The following is a 21,457-nucleotide window of genomic DNA, read 5'->3' on the forward strand; positions in this document are numbered from 1 at the left end:
AAGCGACAAGAATATTTTTGGTGCGCCAAAATAACTACTTATTTAGTGATGGCCGATTTCAAAACACTGCTTCAGCGTTATGAATCAGCGGTTCGGAGCGTCAAAGTCACGTGATTTCAGCCGTTTGACGCGTTCCGAATCATGATTTGATAGCTGATTCATGCTCTGAATCTACCTGAAGCAGTGTTGTGAAATCGGCCATCACTATATAAGTCATTATTTTGGGTTTTTTTGGCGCACCAAAAATATTCTCGTCGCTTTATAATATAGATATTGAACCACTGTACTCACATGAACTGATTTAAATATGTTTTTGGTACATTAATGGGTCTTGAGAGAAGAAATGTCATTGCTGGCTATGCAGGCTTCACCGAGTCGGATTTCAACAAAAATATCTTAATTTGTGTTCGTAAGTGTAACGAAGGTCTTACGGGTGTGGAACGGCATGAGGGTATTATAGCCTAATAAATGACAGAATTTTCATTTTTGGGTGAACTAACTCTTTAAACTAAGCAAAGAAAATGTAACTTCACAAACAAACTGAGTTTTATCTTAATTTATATTTTCATAAACCGCCATATATATATAATGTGCAACAAAAATTAACTTTGAAATGAAACATTTTAGCTACACAACCCACACTGCCCTATCTCGAAGTCCCGCTGTGCGTCATGTCACGCCTATTCGACAGATGGCGGTAGAGCATTTCCAGCAGTGTACTGTCGCGTACATTTGATCCCTAGAACAAGACCTGGACTGTGTCGCTTCTGAGAAGTTATGTTTCAGTAAACACGTGGTTTTATTGAAAATGCCTGTTGACACAAGACGTATCCGTGGACCGGAGGAGTCGCAGTCCCCGCTGCTCTTTCTTTCCCCAGACAAAGTTCCAGTGGCCAGCAGCAGGCAGGGCGTCCGAGCGAATGGAGACGTGCGGCCAGTGTTTGCGCGCTGCGGGCTGATCAGCCAGGCAAAGGGCTCTGCGTACCTCGAGGCTGGAAACACCAAGATCATATGCTCGGTGTACGGACCGAAGGAAACTGAACGCAAGGATGAAACAGACATGAAAACGGGTCGCCTTGTTTGCGACTTCAGGCTCGCGCCGTTTTCCTGTATGAAACGGGGTGCCTGGATCCAAGGCAGCGAGGAAAGAGATCTGTCCGCGACTCTACTGGAGAGTTTGCAGCCAGGAGTTTGCCTGCACAGATACCCACGCTCGCAGATTGAGGTTAATGTCATCGTTTTGGAGAATGACGGCTCTATTCTTGCTCATGCGGTGACCTGCGCCTCTATGGCCCTGGCGGATGGCGGTATTGAAATGTACGACGTGGTGTTGGGTTGTGCGCTGCGGCAGAATGGAAACACGTGTCTCGTTGACCCATCATACTCAGAGGAGTGTGGGACCTGGAAGGAGGGATACGGTGATAACCAGGGATGTGTCACCGTGGCTCTGCTTCCCAATCTGAATCAAGTGTCTGGTCTGAATGCGGACGGGGAGATGCGGGAAGACACGCTGGCTGATGCTGTGAGAACCTGCATGGACGGCTGTCACAAACTCTATCCGGTGGTACATCAGTCACTGACTCGGGCCGTGAAGAGAAAAGCTCCTCCACCTGAGAAATAGACAGTTGCTTGCCAGGATCTTTTTTGTTTTGAGGAAAATAAAACCGTAAATCGAAAAGTAAATATATTGTTTATGTACATGCATTATCAAACTTTCTATACTTAATCGTGTAACAATGTAGTACCAATTAAATAAACATATCTTCAGTTGCAAATATATTTCTCATCTTTTATTTTTTTTCATTGCACAAGTGTTGATGTTTTTGTATTTAGTAAGTACATTTGCAAATATATAAAAACATGTTTGCAATATGAAGGCTTTTTTTTACTGGATTAAAGTAGAAAAGATAAATTCTTAGGCTGATGTTTTGCTATAGTGTGTGTAATGGTCTGTAATTAAAAGGGTAAAACAGTACAAATACATACAAATTAATATTTAAAAAACTGGCACTTTGGAACGTGAATATTCTCATAATAAATGCTTAATTTCTTAGCATGTTTTGGCAAACAAATTACAATACCACGTTCATTAAAAAAAAAAAGACAACTAAAACCTCTTGCTAAATGTCTCATTCTTTGTATAGTAAATAAGATTTTCAAGCAAATCAGTGCAAACTTCAACAGACTAGTATATGTGACTGGTGCATCACAGAATTATGCATACATTACTATGTAATGTAATACATGTTTAATTGTGTTACAGCATGCAGTGTGATGAGGTAATGAAGATGTATGGATGAGAATGTGTGTTTCAGCCCTGCACTGTTTGTGTGCTCTCAAGCACGTTTCAGTATAATGTTTGTGATTTCTGAACGGCTTGCGATTCTCATTGGAATGCCATAATAACCGGTTCCGGAGGTCACGTAGACCATAGTGTGTTCAGAGACACGGTAGAGTCCACAGAAAAATGGATTCATCAGGAATGCCAGGATGGTGAGAGGGAACAGCTGACCAGCGTGTGTGTGACCTACACAAATGCAAAATTGCATTTTAGAGCTCAGTAGAGGACACAGCAGTACTCTTCAGCAGTACACTCCTAAATTTTCACTTTAAAGACCACAATATTTTAGTTGAAATTTACATACCTGAGAGTACCAGGCTGATGTCTGGCCTTTGCTGAAGGGCCTGTTTGGCAGCATGAGGCTGATGTGCAAGAAGAATTATAGGGCTCTCTGCACTGCAGCCACTAAGAGCTTTCTCAACATCCATGCCATGGCCTGGGTATCTTTAACCAAAATCACATTACTAACATGAGCCCAGTGCAAAGCACATGCACCAGATTTGCATACATTCAAATGAGCCTTAGTTGATATCATTGTGGACTGACCGTAACATGCGGGCTTCGAGGTCGTCAATGCCGGCAAGGCAAATCCAGTCTTGAGGTCGTTCAGGGCGGAACACTTTTGCATTGCTGTTGTGAAGAGCCTCAATCCCCATTGAGTGCAAGAGCTCAAACCAGCCTTCAACATCAGCAGTGTAGTAGTCATGATTGCCTGAAAGTTACAAGTCAAGTTGAGCTTTATTGTCATTCCGCTAACATACATAAAGTGGAATGAAATGTTGTGCCTCACAGGATCACGGTGCTACATAAATACAGACACTATAAACTTATACACAACTAGCCTAATGAAAGAGTCAGACTATACATGTACTATATATAAATAGTTACTATACATAAAAGTATACAAATGCTTTCACATAAAAACTGTACATGTGCAAAGAGAAACATTGTAAGTCAAGCAGCTGGCTGGGGAACAGTGCAAGATGATTTTTTTTCTTTTTTGTGCATGAGCATGTAAAAAAACATGCAATAGAGTCTATTGTACGATTATATACACAACACTGTGTAAAAATGCACAATGTGCACAAAAAATATAGTTATATATAAATGATTATTTCCTTTTATGTCATACAGCTACAAAGACTGACCTGTAGCAAAATAGGAGCCCAGTCGAGCCTTCATCTCTCCCAGTGGTTCTGCAGCGCTCCTTAATCGAGTCACCTGAGAGTCAGTCAGATCACCGACAATCACCACGACATCTACAGCAAGAAGAGTAAAATTCAATGTCAGGAACATGTTAAAGGGATAGTCCACCCAAAACTGAACGCAGTTGGACATAGTGGTGTATTAGAGGTAAAAAATTATATAAATACTGTTCGGTTTCTCACACAAACCGATCGTTTCGTGTCTTAGGACATCATAGTGTCGTCATGAGCTGCAGGGTTTCATTTGGATTTGTCTATACATGTTTTTTAAATCTTATAAATTGTGTTCCCATTGACACGCATTATACGGCTGACAGACCGCAACGGTTGGAGTTAAAAATCATCATTTGTGCTTTTAATATACTATCTCTGTGTTTAAAAAATATATTTAGTTACCACTTGTAGTACACTATAGGTTCAAATGTACTATAGATTTTTTTAAATACAGAGATAGTATATTAAAAGCATATTTTAGTTCATATTTCATGGTGTCTCAAAATAGCACAGTTGAGTACACTTAGATGTTCTTAATATTATCTTAAGAAGTACTAAAGAAGATTTTTTTAGTATATTAAAGGGTTAGTTCACCCAAAAATGAAAATTATGTCATTAATGACTCACCCTTGTGTTGTTCCAAACCCGTAAGACCTCCATTCATCTTCGGAACACAGTTTAAGATATTTTAGATTTAGTCCAAGAGCTTTCTGTCCCTGCATTGTAAATGTATGTACGGTATACTGTCCATGTCCAGAAAGGTAATAAAAACATCATCAAAGTAGCCCATGTGACATCAATGGGTCAGTTAGAAGTTTTTGAAGCATCAAAAATACATTTTGGTCCAAAAATAACAAAAAACTATGACTTTATTCAGCATTGTATTCTCTTCCGGGTCTGTTGTTAATTCGCGTTCACGACTCCGCTTCTTCTTCTTTCCTGTTTTACAGGGGTTGGCATCCAGCTTATTGGTGCATTACCGCCCCCTTCTGCTCCGGAGTGTGGTTCATGACTCCTGCTGATGTAAGAAGCTGCTGACGTGTTATCTGGTGCGCCAGAGCTTCATTTACAGTCTGACGCTGTATTCAAGCTATTCTACATTGTTTGTATTTTGGTAATTGCTATATTTTTTTAAATGGTGCGTAAGTGTGCATGTCGCGGATGTCCTAATCGACAAAAACAACCATGGCGATGTAAAAGTTCATTACCAATGCCGACAGATGAAAGGATTCAATGGAATCAATTCAATGGAAAGGATTCCGGAAGAGAAGACAATGCTGAATAAAGTCGTAGTTTTTGTTATTTTTGGACCAAAATATATTTTCGATGCTTCAACAACTTCTAACTGACCCACTGATGTCACATGGACTACTTTGATGATGTTTTTATTACCTTTCTGGACAAGGAGAGTCTACCGTACATACATTTTCAATGGAGGGACAGAAAGCTCTCGGACTAAATCTAAAATATCTTAAACTGTGTTCCGAAGATGAACGGAGGTCTTGTGGGTTTGGAATGACATGAGGGTGAGTCATTAATGACATAATTTTCATTTTTGGGTGAACTAACCCTTTAAGTACAAAATAAGTGCATGGAAATAGAGCACTTTAAGTACATTATGGAAATGAACTTTTTTCCCCCTGGGGAACCAAAACAGAAAATCATACGGGGTCGGAATGACATGTGAGTAACAGAATTTTTATTTTTGGGTGAGCTATCCCTTTAACATTTTTTCAAACATGAATCTGATACAAGATGTAATTACCTGGGTTCAGCTCGTTCACCATAGTCACAATGCGCTGCAGTTTGGAGCGGCCTACTGTAGGTCCCAGATGTATGTCGGACAGAAGCACAAACCTGAGGCCGTTCAAAGACTCAGGCAGCTTCTCCACTGGGATCTCCACCTCAATTACACGTGGAGGTTGGGCTGCATTTACCAACCCATACGCTGCCAATATTGCTGTTACTATCAATGCCAGCACTGTCTGGCTGGCTGATCCGCTCGCGACCGCATCCTCTTCACCTCGCCTGCGTGAGAGAAGCCTGTGAAGGCGGTTTAGGCAGCCAAAAACAAACAGGAAGAACAATAGGATGACATAAATCCCCAAACAGGAAAAACTCAAAATTGAAAACCAGTGTGGCTCCGTATCCACGAGGAAAAACATGCATAGGTAGCTCCCGTGCACGAGAGTGAGAAACAGCAGGACAAGAAGACGCCAACATCTCTGCGGGACAGAAGGCGCGCCTCTGGTTCCGCACAGCCGCCTCACCACGCGCTTCCAGATGTACAGCGAACCGAGGAGCAGCAGGGAGTTGATGAAAAGGAGAAACTGAACACGAAACAGCGAAGCACGCGTTCCTACGTCAACCCGCTCCGAGATTAATGTTCTGGACATCAGCATTGAGAAAAAAACAACCCCCGACGCGATTCCGATTTTCCCCTCGGCGGAGAGGCGTCCAAATCCAAACATACTGACCGGCATGTGATCGGTCACTGACCCCAGGACTGTCTATTACAAATATGGTGCATTCATTCTGAAGACAGCACGCTATAACTTCTTAAAATGATAAGAGAGTTCGTCATACCTTTCAATTCACGGCCCATTCTAATACAGATAGGCGTTATTATCTTAACTGGCACACAAAACTACTTCCGCAGACAATGGCCGCTATGATGATGATGACAACATGAAAAATACTGTCGTGGTTCCCGACTAGAAGGTCATTCAAACATTTGCTACACTCTCAGGCTACAAAAGCGTCCACTACATATAATTCGTTATCAAATTAAATATAAACACGTCAGTCATTTGACAGCGTCTCTTCAAGCTCTTCTGCGTGACAAGTGTGTGCGGTAATATCATTGGCTCGTCACAGTACAGAGGCGTGGCTAATGTGACGCTCTTGATCTTGATTGGAAACGAGCTCGAGGTTTTAACTGTCAAATATTTTAGTAGTGTAACGTTAGGCCTGTTAGTTTTTAACCAGAGCTGTTGAAAAAATATATTAAAAAATATTTAACGGCTCTGGTTTTTACATTAAAATAAAACAGTTTCCCTGTCTTAGTTTATGCTTTTGTTCAGCATCTTACTTATGTTATCGTTATCATCATCCAAAAATGTTTTTTTATTGTTACTTTTATCTCTGTCACTCTTCTGTCCTACAAATACTGTATTTGGATTGAAAGCTCTAGGATGACATTTTGAAGCTATTTATTTATTCATTAGTTCGATAATGTGATACAACAAAACATCATTATTTGGATGTATTATTATTATTAGATTAATTTTAAAATAATGGATAATTCTTTATATAGAGGGTATGCACGTGACGCCACCATCGGCGGTTAAGACTGCGGTCACGCCCACTGAGTGGCAAAAGAATGAGGGGCACTGTGGCAGCATTGGTTTTCAGTATGAATGCAGCGAAAAACACACAAAACACATCCAAAACAGGAAAAAGCTTTGTGACTGACTGTACAAATAGCTTTGACACAAAACCTGAGGTATATTTTTACAGACTGATGAAAGCTACAGAAAAAAGAAGCAAATAGGTCGCTGCAATTCACAGAAACAGCTGGACTTCAGGCAGAGAAACGTGTTTTGTAGTTATAATTTTGTGTCAAAATGTTGGATTTTGAGGTAAAAATCATACCGTATATATTGTATTGTTATATGTTGTGTTGACAACTCATCAATTAAATATTTGGCATCTTATATTCTGCATAATAATTGGGTGTTTTAAAATAAACACTGACAAAAACTATACAAGTTTTAGGGCTGGACTATATGACGAAATATATCCTCCTGGGACCCAGGAATAGACTTCTGTCCTCTGTAGTGGACATTATATTTTAGTGATTTTCTCTGACATCATACAGGTCACAGTTTTAAGTGTGGATGTCCTGTAAAGAGCACATTCAGGGCTTTGCAGTGATACCAAATTGATAGAGGTTTCGCCATGAAAACAACAACTTCTTGGTCTTTATGACTGTCAATGAAAATTAGCACTCTTATGGAAATATATTTTGTAATTATCATTTAAATCTGATTAATTTTCAAATTGTTTAATAAAACATAAATCACCATCTCAGGAAAATGTTATGGGGTTTCTAATCAAAATATGACTTTCTGTTACGAAACAGGACATTGATTTCATACATGACATCTGTGAAGGACACCAGGACTTAAATCATGTTTATCAGGCATTTTAGGAGATACAACAAGTGAATAGGGAATAAAATTTATATCAATATTCCTATTAATTATTAGATATTATTATGAAAATGTTGCCTATCATTGCTCCCATTATTACACTTCTTTTTTCATTACATGTTGCTCCAAGAACACATTAATATGCAAATTAGATACAGTGTATAGATACATTGTATCGAATTGGAAAATCCATGTATGGCAATTTTACCCACATATTGCATGAAGTAAAATTGTATATCAATTCGTTCCATTAAATCTTTCATAACATAATTGAGAATCATCTTTAAACAAAGTTTGGATAAAAACAATCCTGAAGCCTAAACATTTATTGGTGATTAAAATTATTATTTTTTTTTACAAATTAGTTCTGGTGTCCTCCACAGATGACATAGCATAACATAAAATATAATTTTTCAAAAATGTTATTTATTCATTTGTTTCTTATGCTCTAAACAATATAATGACGTGAAAAATAGGCTACTAAATTCAAAAAACTATTTTTTCTGGGTCTCAGGATGATATAACATTGATAAGTGATCACTTCGATTTAGACCTGCGGTCTTATACCGGTATATAAAGCGTTCACAGGCCGATTTGCTTTATGTATTTCCCCGGCATCGAAATCAGACACATAGATGTTAGGAAACACGACTCCTGTCAATCAATATCTATGGATTAGGTTTCTTTGACATGTTATAAGGAACACTTTCGAGCCCAACCTTAGTGTAATTGTTTGTTTTACTCGTGTTTTTGCAGTTTCCCCTGTTAAATCCACTCATGCAGGTTCTTTTGCCACTTAGTCCAGCTGAGGGAGCGCGTTCCGCCGGGAAATTGATAAACCCTCTATACCATAAATACCTTGATGTTCCTGAAAAAAATGTCGTTGTCTTTTTACTTTTGTGTCACAGTGTCAAATGGAAATGTATACATACAAATCTGCATTTATATTTTAAGTATGGGGTCCCTCACAAGGGGATTTTGGAGGCCCTTGACATCAAATGTTTGAACCCCTTTTTTGGTCTAGGAAACTACACAGAAAGCACACACCTTATATGCATTCAAATGTTGGTAAGCAGCATAACACCATGCATGATAAAATAAGTATAACTGAGTTTTCTGAGGTTTTCAACAAGCTGTTCTGTTCTTACAGTTTCGACCTGCTAATATTATCTATTTAGTGTTCATGTAATGAGCGCATCCTGTATGGATGAGAAATAAGGTTACAGCTCAAAATGCATTCTTTTAGCTCATAAATAATCACAACAAATACGGGAGAACACGATAGAATTGCTTTTATTATTAAAGGAGCACAGTGTCACAGCGCATATCACAGCCTTTCATTTGCAGCATCTTGTGTCGCACGATTTCTCCTTGTCCTTGCACGCGCTCTCGCAGCCTTTCGTGCCCTTTTTACTGCATTCAGATGGACAACTGCCGCAACCTACCGGGTCTAAAAGGGGAAAAATGATTTAATTCTGCAGAACTGTGGCTTAAGTGATGTTTAATAATCCAAAGCGTTAATTATTCGACTCACTTTTCTTGCCATGTGCGCACGCGCAGTTGGTGCATTTGCAGTTTTGCCCGCAGTTACAAGATCCAGCTAGAACAGACAAATGTCTTACATTTCCTGAAGATGCGTGCGCGTCACCGCGTTTCACTTAGATTACAGACATATTTATATTCGGGTTATATACTTACTTTTAGAACAGTCACACTGGTCCATTTTCCCAGCTGAATTTCTCACGAATGTATGTATGATGCTTTCGTGGATAAATCTTGTCTGGAAATAAATGGAATCGCTCGTTCGTGCGTCACAATCACGTGTGAGCGTCATATGAAGAGTGTAGGGCTTGGGATGTCATTCGGTAGTCATGTGGATATAAAAGGAAAGCTAGACATCCAAGAAAACAATTTTGGTTCCCAGAACGTTCTGGGAACGTTAGTGTTTGGTTATAAATTAAAACCTAAAATTTGACAAAGTGGTCACCGTGATTTTGGCAAGTAAGACATGTTCCTGGATGGATCAACATATTTTATTGATCCTGGAACAACATTCCTGTCTGAAAATTTAGCCTTAACCATATTCCTACCCCTTAACCTAATCCAACCCAAAACTTATCCCTAAAATCAGATGGGAAAGATAGGTGAATAATATTGATGTAGAAGCACCTAACCCTGGTTGCAAGACTAACCTGACATAAATGGTAAACTTGTCCCTCAAATCTGATTGGTTGATTGGAATGTTGTTCCAGGAAGAAGTCTTACTTGGCAAAATCACAGTGACCTGAGAGGGTCTTGTATAGATTCTCTTTAGGTTATTAAAGGTGCCCTAGAATTAAAAATATTGTTACGTAACAGTCGGGATCATTAATATGTACGCCCCCAATATTTGCATATGCCAGCTCATGTTCAAGGCATTAGACAAGGGCAGCCAGTATCAACGTCTGGATCTGTGCACAGCTGAATCATCAGACTATGTAAGCAAGCAAGGACAACAGCGAAAAATGGCAGATGGAGCGATAATAACTGACATGATCCATGATTACATGATATTTTTAGTGATATTTGTAAATTGCCTTTCTAAATGTTTTGTTAGCATGTTGCTAATGTACTGTTAAATGTGGTTAAAGTTACCATTTTTTATTTATTATTTAAACACTTGCAGTCTGTATAATTCATAAACACAACTTCATTCTTTATAAATCCCTCCAACAGTGTGTAATGTTAGCTTTAGCCACGGAGCACAGCCTCAAATTAATTCAGAATCAAATGTAAACATCCAAATAAATACCATACTTACGCGATTAGACATGCTGCATGATGAACACTTTGTAAAGATCCATTTTGAGGGTTATATTAGCTGTGTGAACTTTGTTTATGCTGGTTAAGGCAAGCGCGAGCTCCGGGGGCGGAGAGCACGAGATTTAAAGGGGCTGCAGCCTGAATCGGCGCATTTATAATGATTCCCCAAAATAGGCAGTTAAAAAAATGAATAAAAAAAATTCTATGGGGTATTTTGAGTTGAAACTTCACAGACGCATTAAGGGGACACATTAGACTTATATTACATCTTTTGAAAACACGTTCTACAGCACCTTTAAAATAAACCCCCCTGAAACAGAGAAGGTTGGTTTTGGTTACAAAAAAGAACGCTCCCAGAACGTTCTTATTTGGTTCCCAAAAAGGAACCAAATGGGAATGTTCTGTGTTTGCTGGAATAATATTGTTCTTATCTTTTACACTTATGTTATTTGATCTATTTATGTAACTACTGTAATTATAATGGTTGAAATACACTAACTACATTACATGAGGGACAGACAAATCAGTTCACAGCCAGTAGTTGGTGCTAAAGTGTTTTCTTTTTTAATGTAAACATTTCATCGGTCGGTCAGAAGACTAAACCCAGCAGTACAGTGCAGTATTACCCCAAGGGAAGAAAGGAGAACATTCAGTGCACCAAACAAACAAAAAAATTCATCCACAGCAGAGATAAAGAGGGAAACGGGAAAAGAAAACTGGGTTAAGTAACAGGTCATGGTTGAATAAAGAGTGTGCATGCATCACACACGCATCTGTACACACTCTCACACGTCATTACATCATCAGTTAAAGAGAGTGAGATAAAAAGAAGCAGTAGCTCATTCGTTCAGTAATTCAGTTATATATGAATCTGAATTGCTGTCTTAATATTTACGCTGTTCTCCATCTAAAGTCTGCAAACTAGTTTGTTTGTATTCGTAGCCCGACATTGATAGGGTGCACAAAGTGTGGGGCCATACAAAATATGTAAATACATGCGCTTATAATTATATAAATAAATAAACTACAGAATAATTTATACAGAAATCAAGAGATTTTGAACTATTTGTGCTCATGTTGAGTGAGAATGTTGTCAACATCACACTTTGTAAGAGGCTTCATTCGCTGAAAGGCATTTTCTGTCAGCCTGAAGCCAGTGAGCAGAGACCCAATAAAGGGCGAAGCCAGGTCTCAAACAACTTTGGCTTAAGAGCTGCCCCTGGACAACATTCAGTTTCTGAAATGACATTCCCCTCTGCCAAATGATTCACCATATATCTTGCTCTCATTCACTCCGTTTTTAGATTTTAAGAAAAGCCTGCAAGAGACACCGATCCTCCTTTTGAGATCATTTTAGTGTAGGATCATGTCAGCACTTGGAAGTCTCTTACACTGCAGAGAACCTTTGTGTGTGTTATCACCTGACAAACACTCTCACTCGTTGTGACTGACACTCACACACACACATGCACTCATGCTTAAAGCATCTATGCCTGGCCAAACACTCGTTTTACACTATACATGCACACCCATATGTTATTTACTCCAGCAATGTACTGACAGAACTACAAAAGAAAATAAGGGATACATATTCTGAACAAAAGACAAAAATAGACAGAGTGAAATGAAACAAGGGAGTGCCTTGGCCAAAGTCACAGGGGTGTCAGTTCAGGCACTTGTTACCATTTCGAAGGGCAACAAGCGGAGTCGGAGCTCAGTAGAGGCCGCAGCCACGCAGGTTATTGGCGATGATGATGTCAGTTACAGCATCAAAGACCACTTGGATGTTTCCTGTGTCTGTAGCGCAGGTTAGATGACAGTAGATCTCTTTATTAGGAGAGCGATTCTTACTTTCAAACTGACCCTGTATAAACGTAGCCGCCGCTTCAAATGTATTCGGGCCTGTCGGAAAGATGAAGACAGGATGAGATGTTAATGAACTGAGTTTTCAAGCCTTTTTTTACACCTGTAAATTTGTTGTACCTGTGTATTCTGGGAAGCAGATACTCAGGGGAGATTTTGTAATCTTTTCTCCAAACAGATCCTTCTTATTGAGGAAAAGGATGATGGACGTGTCAACAAAGAACTTATTGTTACATATAGAGTCAAAGAGCGTAAGAGACTCATGCATACGGTTCTGCAGAGAAGAGAGAGGAGACACTGAATCAAACATATTTGCAATTGCATAATCAGCATAAATGAATAAATACATGTTTATTTTAAAAATACGTTTATTATCGCTGGTAAAAACTCTGGCGATTCAAATCAATTTTAGGTTGACCGTCAAAGGACTGTTTTAGAAAACAAATTGTCAAAAAAAAAAACAAGAAAACAAGAGTGCTTTAAGTTAATTTACCATTAAATGTCATAATGTGAGTATGCATGCTGTCTAAGTGATCGGGTGTATGCTGTCTGAGTGTAGTAGTTCACCGTGGTCTCGTCTTCATGGAGCATTTGGTCGTATCCACTCAGTGCCACACAGAAGATAATGGCTGTCACATCCTCAAAGCAGTGAATCCATTTTTTCCTCTCTGATCTCTGTCCCCCCACATCAAACAGCCTGGGGACGAAACATCACACACTTTCAGGACACATGTGAAGCCATGTACACGCATGTGTGCACACACACAAAACACTATCGAATCAAGTCAAAACTCATAATGCGTGTTAAGAAACAAAATAGGTCGACCAAAGATATCAGATGTGTACCATCTAAAAGAGAATGAAAAGAATTCCTTGTGTGTTTACAGATACGACTTTTTACTTTTTTCAGAAAGTCATATTAACAACTCTATAATATCTCTTAATTTACACTGAGCAGTTTTTGGGCTGTGTACTGATGAATCAATAGAGATTCAGCTCTATATATTTACCAATATTATGCAGATATGAGTTAAGGTGATATAACATGCTTTTAGGAGGCGCAGAAAAATCCAATCACAACAAATAATACATTTATTTAACATAGGAAATACATAACAACTCAATACATACCTAAAGTTAAGGTTCTTAAAGGAAAAATTTGTCTCAACAATGCCAGTAGTTTTGACTCGGGTTCGGAGAATATCCTGTTCAGTGGGTAGGTAATCTGGAGCTCCAATGCGCTGCAAACTGTCTAGATAACTGAAACACAGATTTTTAAATGGCGTATTATGATGTATATGGTGTTAAACACTACACCTGAAAGTGACATGCTCATTGCATTTGTGTGTGAATAACACAGAGACTCACTATTGGGCAGAGTCATTAAGCTGATACTCTCGAGAGCGGTTAAAGCAAGCTTGAGTTCCAGCATCGGACCACACACGCATCATGGCACCCAACAGTTCTGTTGAGTATGGCTCCGTGTCTTCCATTCGACCGACCACATCAAATATCATCTTAGCGTCTGCCTATAAACACGTGCAAAAGGTTATAAACATCCAGTTAAATGCATATAAGTGTGTAGCAGGACACCCACTGAATGTGCACTGCACTGGCGATCACAATGATATTTTCTAATTTCATGCACTAGGTGTCACTGTAGCTCAGTGCATCATCATGTGAGAAGGAGGGTTTGGGTAATACAAGGTGAGGTCAATCACCAGAAAAAAATCTAATGCAAACATTAAAGAACACTGCAAATCAAAACAAGCGTGCACTGATACATTAACAGAAGGTACTTTAACTTTTGTGTTCTGCCTCCTTGTATTGTTCTATCAATCCAGTTCGATTATTAAGAATTAAGAGGTTTGAACATTTACTGCATCTGAGTATTTAAGATAATCTTCTATCACATCACTTGCACTTCATTACCTCTGTGTAGGGTATGAGTTTTAAAGTCAGTTCACAAGAACTGTGTGCTGCATGTGTGAATACATACAGTTCTGTCCTTGTCTGCGTACTCTATACCAAGAGTTTCCATGGCTCGCAAGATGGTGGCGAGGCTCTGAAGGGTGTTGCTATAGACCACAGGTTTAAACTGCTTTACATCATCTCCGGAGAACCCATCTTCGTGGATAATCCTGACGCAAACACACGACATAGGAAAGCCATTATAGACACGCCATAATGCATATTTTGCCACCATATGTAGTATGATTAGAGATTATGCAATAATCTGTCTTGCGCTTCTACAGGTTGCATGGCAAAAGTTGTTGGTCACTTTAATATGTTATGCCACAAGTTAAACTGTAACTATGCAATAACTGTTTAACTGTAATAAAAAGTTAAAGTTTAACTAGTAAGATTGTATTTAAAACCTCAAAATATATTTTAGGCCTGATATTTAGTTGTGCGTTCTTAGACATAAAAAAAACTGCAATGCTGCTGGTGGATTGAAATGATCTGTAAAATCTAAGATTTTTTTTTTTTTTTTTTTAAATTGGGAATTTAATAAAACAATGGTTTTGGTAAAAAAAAAAAAAATTATTGTATATGTATGTGCATCTGTAGTTATGAAAGTGTAAGGTTAGGTGGCATAGTCCCGGTAAATCCGTTTAATGGATGGATAACGCCAAACGAGACTGCAGGGATCAAGCACTAAAAGCCACCCATTAAGATTAATACAGAGAAAGATTCTAATGCCTCACACACACTATCTCTCTCTCTCTCTCTCTCTCTCTCTCTCAAGCACACACAGAGGGCAAACACAAGGCCCTAATGCAAAACATGGACACATTAAACCGGTCTTAGATTAAACGCACATGACAAAAACGTGAAACATTAAGGAACTTTGGAACCCAGGCCGGCAGAAACAACGGCAAGGTACACGCGCACTCTCGAGCTTCACTGCACACATGCGACTAACATACACACACACACACACACACTCACTCATTCACTCACTCATAGCGCTGTCTCTCGGGGCAAGCTTGTGTTTCAGCACTACCACAGAATGAACAGCGCGAGACAAACAGTTTCCAACCTTTAACCGCTCAAACATGGCGGAATCGATCAGAAGAGGCCGAAAATCATTGAGTATATTAAAAAAACGCACTTACTTCATCTGTTTGACGATGGTGCTCTTCCCCGACTCTCCTCCGCCTGCGGAGACACAGGCTGTGTCAGTGCTGTCACACACACACACACACACACACTTACCTGCAGCATCCTTAATCAATGCATTCATTGCAAAGCGGCCAGTGAAACCTCGCGACTTACCCAGCAGCAGTAATTTGACTTCTCTGGCTGCGCTTAATCCGTCTTCCTTTAGGTTTTTCTCGATCGCTCTGCTCCGGTCCAGAGCCGCGCGCTCCTCTGCACTTAACGTGCATCCCATTGCAAGACCGGGAGTCGGGACGCGCGAGAGCTGAATCCTAAATATCCGTCTCTGTCCCACACTCACTCCTTTCTCGCTTGCTCAGTCTGCCGATTGTTGCTAAAGCATCCGAGCTGAATTGAGGTCAGGAACAGGCTCACACTCCGGCCTCTTGATTGGGAGGAGGTCGTCCTGCTCGCGCTCCGGATCGCGGGTGTCTATTGGGCGGCGGCAGTGACTGCCTGCACGAGCTCGTCTCATCCTGTAGTTCCCTCCTAATGCGCGAGGGGCAAACCCCTCTCATCGCGCTGACGTCACAAAAGGAGCAGGGCTCGGGAACATCTGTTTTGTGGCAGCCGAAATAAAAAAGCACTGAGGTTGTTTGATTTGTTTGCAGACATACTGGATATGTCCCACGTTTTATTTATCTTATATTTTTGTGGTATTATTACAGGCATATTTATGTATTGTGCAAAGTGCAGAGCCTTCCTCCACAGAGTGGCTGTTTCAGTATGGTAGGCTATTATGGGTGCCATGTTTGGGTGCTTCTAATATTTTGTATTTCAATAAAAAGAAAAATCTCGATGTCAAATTAAATTTTTCAAACACTATTTTAATCACTTTGTTTTCAATAATTTTGTGTAGTGCTTCTTATTGGGGATTTAATTTATTAAATAATTTATTTAATAAAATTTGTATTATTTTAATTTAAAATAGTTAATAAAACAATTACTAGTCTATTAAGTTATTACAGATTGGGGAAAGGCTTTATGGTAACACTTTATTTTACAGCATCACTGTTACACGTTACATCCAGTTACTATAATAGTAATAACTATAAAATTATGCAAAATTACATGCAACTAAACCAAACCAAACTCTAATCCTAACCTCATAGTAAGTGCATGTAGTTACTTAATATTACTCAGTACTTAAATGTAAAATTACAGTGTAACAAAGACACCTTAAAATAAAGTGTAAATCCGCTTTATTTTAAGGTGATGTAATTACATTGTACTTAAATAAGTAGAGAGTAATATTACTTAATTACACTATAGAGTTACATTTAGGGTTTGGTTTAAGGTTAGTTACTTGTAATTATGCATAATTTACTTTTGTAACTATAGTATGTAATGTGTAACTTCACCTTAAAATAGTGTTACTGGAGGTGGTGTGCCGATTTTCGACTCCCTGCCAAATTATTACCCCCCTCGTTGAAATCACTACCTGATTGCTTAATCCTAACCCCACACCTAATCCTAACCCCTCCCCTCCCCCACACCTAATCCTAAATCACCAATACTAGGGGGCTAATAATTTGGTGGGGGTCAGAATTCAGCACAACACCGGAAAAAGTTCCAGTCCTTTAATTTGACTGGCTCTGAGCTGGGTTTCTCTGGGTTTCTTGGTTGCTTGTCCACTCACATATTCCGTTCCAGACCGGCTTTTAGTCTGTGCATCACTTGGACTCAAACGAAATGCTTTAGCTTCGTTCAGAACTTTTTTTCATTTGGTGGAAATATTCAAACAAATTGGGCAATTTTTGTCTGAAAAATAAGTTAGTCAATATCAATTACTTGTCTATATAACTGTTGTATAAATGCAATATTACAGTCAAAACTGTGTGATTTTGCTTAAAGGGATAGTTCACCCAAAAATGAAAATTCTGTCAACATTTACTCACCCTCAAATTGTTCCAAACCTGTATGAATTTCTTTCTTCTACTGATGAGCTATATTGACTTCAATAGTATTTTTCTTCCATATTATGTGTCAGGGTTCTGTGTTTATGTTTTCTGTGTCACATGTTCCTTGTTCTCAGTTTTCCCGTCACTAGTTTGTTCACATAGTTACCCTCATTTGAGTTCATTTGTCCCAGGTTTGTCTTGTTCATTAGCCTCGTTTGCCCCTCTGTTTGCCCTGTATATATTCCCTGTGTTCTCCCTCAGTCTTTGTCGGTTCTCGTATGTATAATATGTTTGTGTTTGATGGTGTTTCTCTTGTTTCCTGGATTATCATTTAAGTCTTCCTTTTTGCATTCCTCCTCATTGTGAGTGTTTATCCAACATGGCACGTGACAGAAGAACCGACCGACCGATGGCCGCCACCACGCCTGAGCCCTCGGTCAAGATGGTCGCTGCCACTCCTGAGCCCTCAGCCGTAATGATCTCCATACTTGTGCCTTTAGGTCTTTTAGTGGAGTATGAGGGGATGTCCTGGAGCCCAGAGATGACTCCAGCCCCTGAGTCTGCTCCAGTGTCTGCCTCAGCCCGTGACCCGAGTCCAGAGGCGACTCCCTCCTTGTCCCGAGTCCATAGGCTACTCCCTCCTTCATCCTGAGGCGACTCCCTCCATTGTCCCAAGTCCAGAGATGGATCTCACCTCTGAGCCCGCTCTAGCCCGTGAGCCCACTCCAGTTGTTGTATTCGTTCCTTTCCCAGAGGACATCATAGTGCCTGTCTTGGCGCTTATGCCTGGCTCACACTACAGGAGTTTTAGGCCGATTTATGCCCGATTTTCCCCTCCCGAGAATCGGAGAAAAAATGTTGTCCATGACCTCGATCGGTTCCGATGTTCGCCGCCGATTATCTGGTAATGTGAGACGTTCACAGATAAAATCTTGCACCTCCTGATCTGATCTCACACAAATCGGGCTCACCCCGATCATATCAAACATGTTTGATATTTATCGGGATGAGCAAGATTGTAATAACGTCAGTATTGTCACAATAGCCAATAGGAAACAAGTATACGACGCGACGGAAGTGACAGACATTTCGAAATGGCGACCGCGAAAAACCAAGATCCAGGATTCGTTGGACCTCGGAGATGGAGGAGCACCTTGTCGAAATGTGGCAAGAACATGACTGCTTATACAACGTTTCATCGAAAGAGTACCATAACCGCTCCGATAAAGAGAAGAGCTGGGGAGAGATCGCGTTGGTTTTAAACGTACCAGGTGAGTATAGTTGTTTGCACGCTAGGCTAGCTTTTGAACTAGGCAGGCAATATTATAATGGTAAACATTCTAGCACACTACGATAGTAATAAAAGGTCAATTTTACCTCCATTTCTCGCTGAAGAACTGACAATCCATGTTGAGCCCGTCTCAACCATTTTTTCATCCACACTCATTTATTCTTCTGCTTTTGTGTTTTCTCACAACAAACAATTATTATTGCTACAGCAAGTTTCTGTGTTTCAGTATCCATTTTGTTTACATCCGCTTTTGATCTGCTGCGTAGATCACGTGACGCACTTCCTCTTAATAACATTTTGTAGTGTGTGATGCTCCGCGAATTTCAAATCTTGTAGTGTGAGCATGTTTATTTGAGGGAAGAAAATCTGCAAAGATTCTCCTGAAGTGTGTGCTGCAACCAGATTTTACAATTGGATAGGATTTTAAAACTCCTGTAGTGTGAGCCAGGCATTACCCACACAATGGCTTTGGGCCACCCACACAATGGCTCCAGCCCCTGACCAGCATCCAGTGATGGCTCCAGTCCCCAAGTCTGCTCCAGACTCCGCTCCAATCCGCTATAGACCCTGCTCCAGACCAGAGACCCATAGCTCCTCCCAAGAATTTTATGGGGGGGTGCCATATACCCGTGGCCATTGTAGCCGAGCCTGGGGTCAGGGCCACACTGCCACACTGCCAAGGACTGCCCGTCATGGCCCCCTGAACTGTCAGCGCTGCCCTGGCCTCCTGAGTTACCAGTGCCGCCCTGGCCCCCTGAGTTACCAGCGCCACTCTGGCCCCCTGAGTTACCAGCGCCACTCTGGCCCCCTGAGTTACCAGCGCCACCCTGGTCCCCTGAGTTACCAGCACCACTCTGGCCCCCTGAGTTACCAGTGCCACCCTGGCCCGCTGAGTTACCAGTGCCACCCTGGCCCCCTGAGTTACCAGAGCCACCCTGGCCCCCTGAGTTACCAGCGCCACTCTGGCCCCCTGAGTTACCAGTGCCACCCTGGCCCCCTGAGTTACCAGAGCCACCCTGGCCCCCTGAGTTACCAGCGCCACTCTGGCCCCCTGAGTTACCAGTGCCACTCTGGCCCCCTGAGTTACCAGTGCCACTCTGGCCTCCTGAGTTACCAGCGCCACTCTGGCCCCCTGAGTTACCAGTGCCACTCTGGCCCCCTGAGTTACCAGTGCCACTCTGGCCCCCTGAGTTACCAGCGCCACTCTGGCCCCCTGAGTTACCAGAGCCACCCTGGCCCCCTGAGTTACCAGCGCCACTCTGGCCCCCTGAGTTACCAGCGCCACTCTGGCCCCCTGAGTTACCAGCGCCACTCTGGCCCCCTGAGTTACCAGCGCCACTCTGGCCCCCTGAGTTACCAGTGCCACTCTGGCCCCCTGAGTTACCAGCGCCACTCTGGCCCCCTGAGTTACCAGTGCCACTCTGGCCCCCTGAGTTACCAGTGCCACTCTGGCCCCCTGAGTTACCAGTGCCACTCTGGCCCCCTGAGTTACCAGCGCCACTCTGGCCCCCTGAGTTACCAGTGCCACTCTGGCCCCCTGAGTTACCAGTGCCACTCTGGCCTCCTGAGTTACCGGTGTCGCCCGGGCCCCCAGAGTTACCAGTGCCGCCCTGGCCCCCTGAACTGTCAGCGCTGCCCTGGCCTCCTGAGTTACCAGTGCCGCCCTGGCCCCCTGAACTGTCAGCGCTGCCCTGGCCTCCTGAGTTACCAGTGCCGCCCTGGCCCCCAGAGTTACCAGCGCCACTCTGGCCCCGAGTTACCAGCGCCACTCTGGCCCCCTGAGTTACCAGCGCCACTCTGGCCCCCAGAGTTACCAGCGCCACTCTGGCCCCCTGAGTTACCGGTGCCGCCCTGGCCCCCTGAACTGTCAGCGCTGCCCTGGCCTCCAGAGTTACTGGTGCCGCACCGGGCCCCCAGAGTTACCAGCGCCACTCTGGCCCCGAGTTACCAGCGCCACTCTGGCCCCCTGAGTTACCGGTGCCGCCCTGGCCCCCTGAACTGTCAGCGCTGCCCTGGCCCCCTGAGTTACCGGTGCCGCACCGGGCCCCCAGAGTTACCAGCGCCACTCTGGCCCCGAGTTACCAGCGCCACTCTGGCCCCCTGAGTTACCGGTGCCGCCCTGGCCCCCTGAACTGTCAGCGCTGCCCTGGCCTCCAGAGTTACTGGTGCCGCCCGGGCCCCCAGAGTTACCGGTGCCACTCTGGCCCCCTTAGTTACCGGCACCACCCTGGCCCCCTGAGTTACGGGCACTGCCATGGACACCTGCATGGTCGGGCCACCCTAGAGGCATCCTAACCACTCTGCTCCTGCCCACCCCCCTCCTTGGTTGGACTCTTTTGAGGCGCGAGGTTGCGCCTTCCGGGAGGGGGGAGCAATGTCAGTGTTCTGTGTTTATGTTTTCTGTGTCACATGTTCCTTGTTCTCAGTTTTCACACCACTAGTTTGATCCCATAGCTACCCTCATTCATACAGATTTGGAACAAATTGAGGGTGAGTAAATGATGCCAGAATTTTCATTTTTGCATGAACCATAACCTTTAAATGCACCAACATAATGATGGGACACATGATACTTTTAAACATTGCATTCACATTTACGCAACTGCAAGATGCTTTAAACAACTTAAAGTGCATTCAAGGTAAACATTTTAGGGAAAAAAAAAAACCATGACCTTGGTGTTTGC

General features: G+C 42.0%; 5 protein-coding genes across 5 annotated transcripts; 1 reads left to right on the forward strand and 4 right to left on the reverse strand.

The window, feature by feature from the left end:
• Window positions 1-490: 490 nt before the first annotated feature.
• exosc6 (exosome component 6) lies at window positions 491-1,635 on the forward strand. The gene has a single exon (XM_067400832.1). The coding sequence runs from the start codon at window positions 809-811 to the stop codon at window positions 1,619-1,621; it is 813 nt and encodes a 270-aa protein (XP_067256933.1). The 5' UTR covers window positions 491-808; the 3' UTR covers window positions 1,622-1,635.
• Window positions 1,636-2,335: 700 nt separating this feature from the next.
• Window positions 2,336-6,402, reverse strand: tmppe (transmembrane protein with metallophosphoesterase domain). Its single transcript, XM_067400831.1, has 5 exons — window positions 5,306-6,402; window positions 3,490-3,600; window positions 2,888-3,053; window positions 2,646-2,785; window positions 2,336-2,527 (listed from the first exon to the last, which is right to left on the reverse strand). Exons 1-5 carry the CDS (start codon window positions 6,021-6,023, stop codon window positions 2,337-2,339), a joined length of 1,326 nt encoding a protein of 441 aa, XP_067256932.1. The 5' UTR covers window positions 6,024-6,402; the 3' UTR covers window position 2,336.
• A 2,640-nt stretch (window positions 6,403-9,042) lies between these two features.
• mtbl (metallothionein-B-like) lies at window positions 9,043-9,562 on the reverse strand. Its single transcript, XM_067399510.1, has 3 exons — window positions 9,453-9,562; window positions 9,289-9,354; window positions 9,043-9,204 (listed from the first exon to the last, which is right to left on the reverse strand). Exons 1-3 carry the CDS (start codon window positions 9,475-9,477, stop codon window positions 9,092-9,094), a joined length of 204 nt encoding a protein of 67 aa, XP_067255611.1. The 5' UTR covers window positions 9,478-9,562; the 3' UTR covers window positions 9,043-9,091.
• Window positions 9,563-11,111: 1,549 nt separating this feature from the next.
• Window positions 11,112-16,009, reverse strand: gnao1b (guanine nucleotide binding protein (G protein), alpha activating activity polypeptide O, b). Its single transcript, XM_067400833.1, has 8 exons — window positions 15,699-16,009; window positions 15,539-15,581; window positions 14,419-14,560; window positions 13,788-13,948; window positions 13,551-13,679; window positions 12,987-13,116; window positions 12,540-12,693; window positions 11,112-12,458 (listed from the first exon to the last, which is right to left on the reverse strand). Exons 1-8 carry the CDS (start codon window positions 15,814-15,816, stop codon window positions 12,271-12,273), a joined length of 1,065 nt encoding a protein of 354 aa, XP_067256934.1. The 5' UTR covers window positions 15,817-16,009; the 3' UTR covers window positions 11,112-12,270.
• Window positions 16,010-17,919: 1,910 nt separating this feature from the next.
• LOC137030723 (uncharacterized PE-PGRS family protein PE_PGRS20-like) lies at window positions 17,920-21,041 on the reverse strand. The gene is made up of 3 exons (XM_067401161.1): window positions 20,831-21,041; window positions 19,229-20,667; window positions 17,920-18,189 (listed from the first exon to the last, which is right to left on the reverse strand). The coding sequence occupies exons 1-3, from the start codon at window positions 21,039-21,041 to the stop codon at window positions 17,920-17,922; spliced, it is 1,920 nt and encodes a 639-aa protein (XP_067257262.1).
• Window positions 21,042-21,457: the final 416 nt, after the last annotated feature.

Source organism: Chanodichthys erythropterus, chromosome 11 (genome assembly GCF_024489055.1).
Source record: "Chanodichthys erythropterus isolate Z2021 chromosome 11, ASM2448905v1, whole genome shotgun sequence".
Classification (NCBI taxonomy): Eukaryota; Metazoa; Chordata; class Actinopteri; order Cypriniformes; family Xenocyprididae; genus Chanodichthys; species Chanodichthys erythropterus.

What these genes read in the sequence shown, in the direction of transcription:
- exosc6 (XM_067400832.1), top strand. Translation starts at nt 809, where the DNA reads ATGCCTGTTGACACAAGACGTATCCGTGGACCGGAGGAGTCGCAGTCC.
- tmppe (XM_067400831.1), bottom strand. Translation starts at nt 6,023, where the DNA reads ATGCCGGTCAGTATGTTTGGATTTGGACGCCTCTCCGCCGAGGGGAAA. An exon ending in GGTGAACGAGCTGAACCCAG is followed by an intron (nt 3,601 to 5,305) that starts GTAATTACATCT and finishes TTCTTGCTGTAG; the next exon opens with ATGTCGTGGTGATTGTCGGT. An exon ending in CTCGAAGCCCGCATGTTACG is followed by an intron (nt 2,786 to 2,887) that starts GTCAGTCCACAA and finishes TTTTGGTTAAAG; the next exon opens with ATACCCAGGCCATGGCATGG.
- mtbl (XM_067399510.1), bottom strand. Translation starts at nt 9,477, where the DNA reads ATGGACCAGTGTGACTGTTCTAAAA. An exon ending in CCAGTGTGACTGTTCTAAAA is followed by an intron (nt 9,355 to 9,452) that starts GTAAGTATATAA and finishes TGTCTGTTCTAG; the next exon opens with CTGGATCTTGTAACTGCGGG. An exon ending in GTGCGCACATGGCAAGAAAA is followed by an intron (nt 9,205 to 9,288) that starts GTGAGTCGAATA and finishes TTCCCCTTTTAG; the next exon opens with ACCCGGTAGGTTGCGGCAGT.
- gnao1b (XM_067400833.1), bottom strand. Translation starts at nt 15,816, where the DNA reads ATGGGATGCACGTTAAGTGCAGAGGAGCGCGCGGCTCTGGACCGGAGC. An exon ending in TTTAAGAACCTTAACTTTAG is followed by an intron (nt 13,117 to 13,550) that starts GTATGTATTGAG and finishes TTTCGTCCCCAG; the next exon opens with GCTGTTTGATGTGGGGGGAC. An exon ending in TCCATGAAGACGAGACCACG is followed by an intron (nt 12,694 to 12,986) that starts GTGAACTACTAC and finishes TCTTCTCTGCAG; the next exon opens with AACCGTATGCATGAGTCTCT.
- LOC137030723 (XM_067401161.1), bottom strand. Translation starts at nt 21,041, where the DNA reads ATGCAGGTGTCCATGGCAGTGCCCGTAACTCAGGGGGCCAGGGTGGTG. An exon ending in TCGGGGCCAGAGTGGCGCTG is followed by an intron (nt 20,668 to 20,830) that starts GTAACTCTGGGG and finishes GTGCGGCACCAG; the next exon opens with TAACTCTGGAGGCCAGGGCA. An exon ending in GGCCCAAAGCCATTGTGTGG is followed by an intron (nt 18,190 to 19,228) that starts GTAATGCCTGGC and finishes CTCACGGGCTAG; the next exon opens with AGCGGGCTCAGAGGTGAGAT.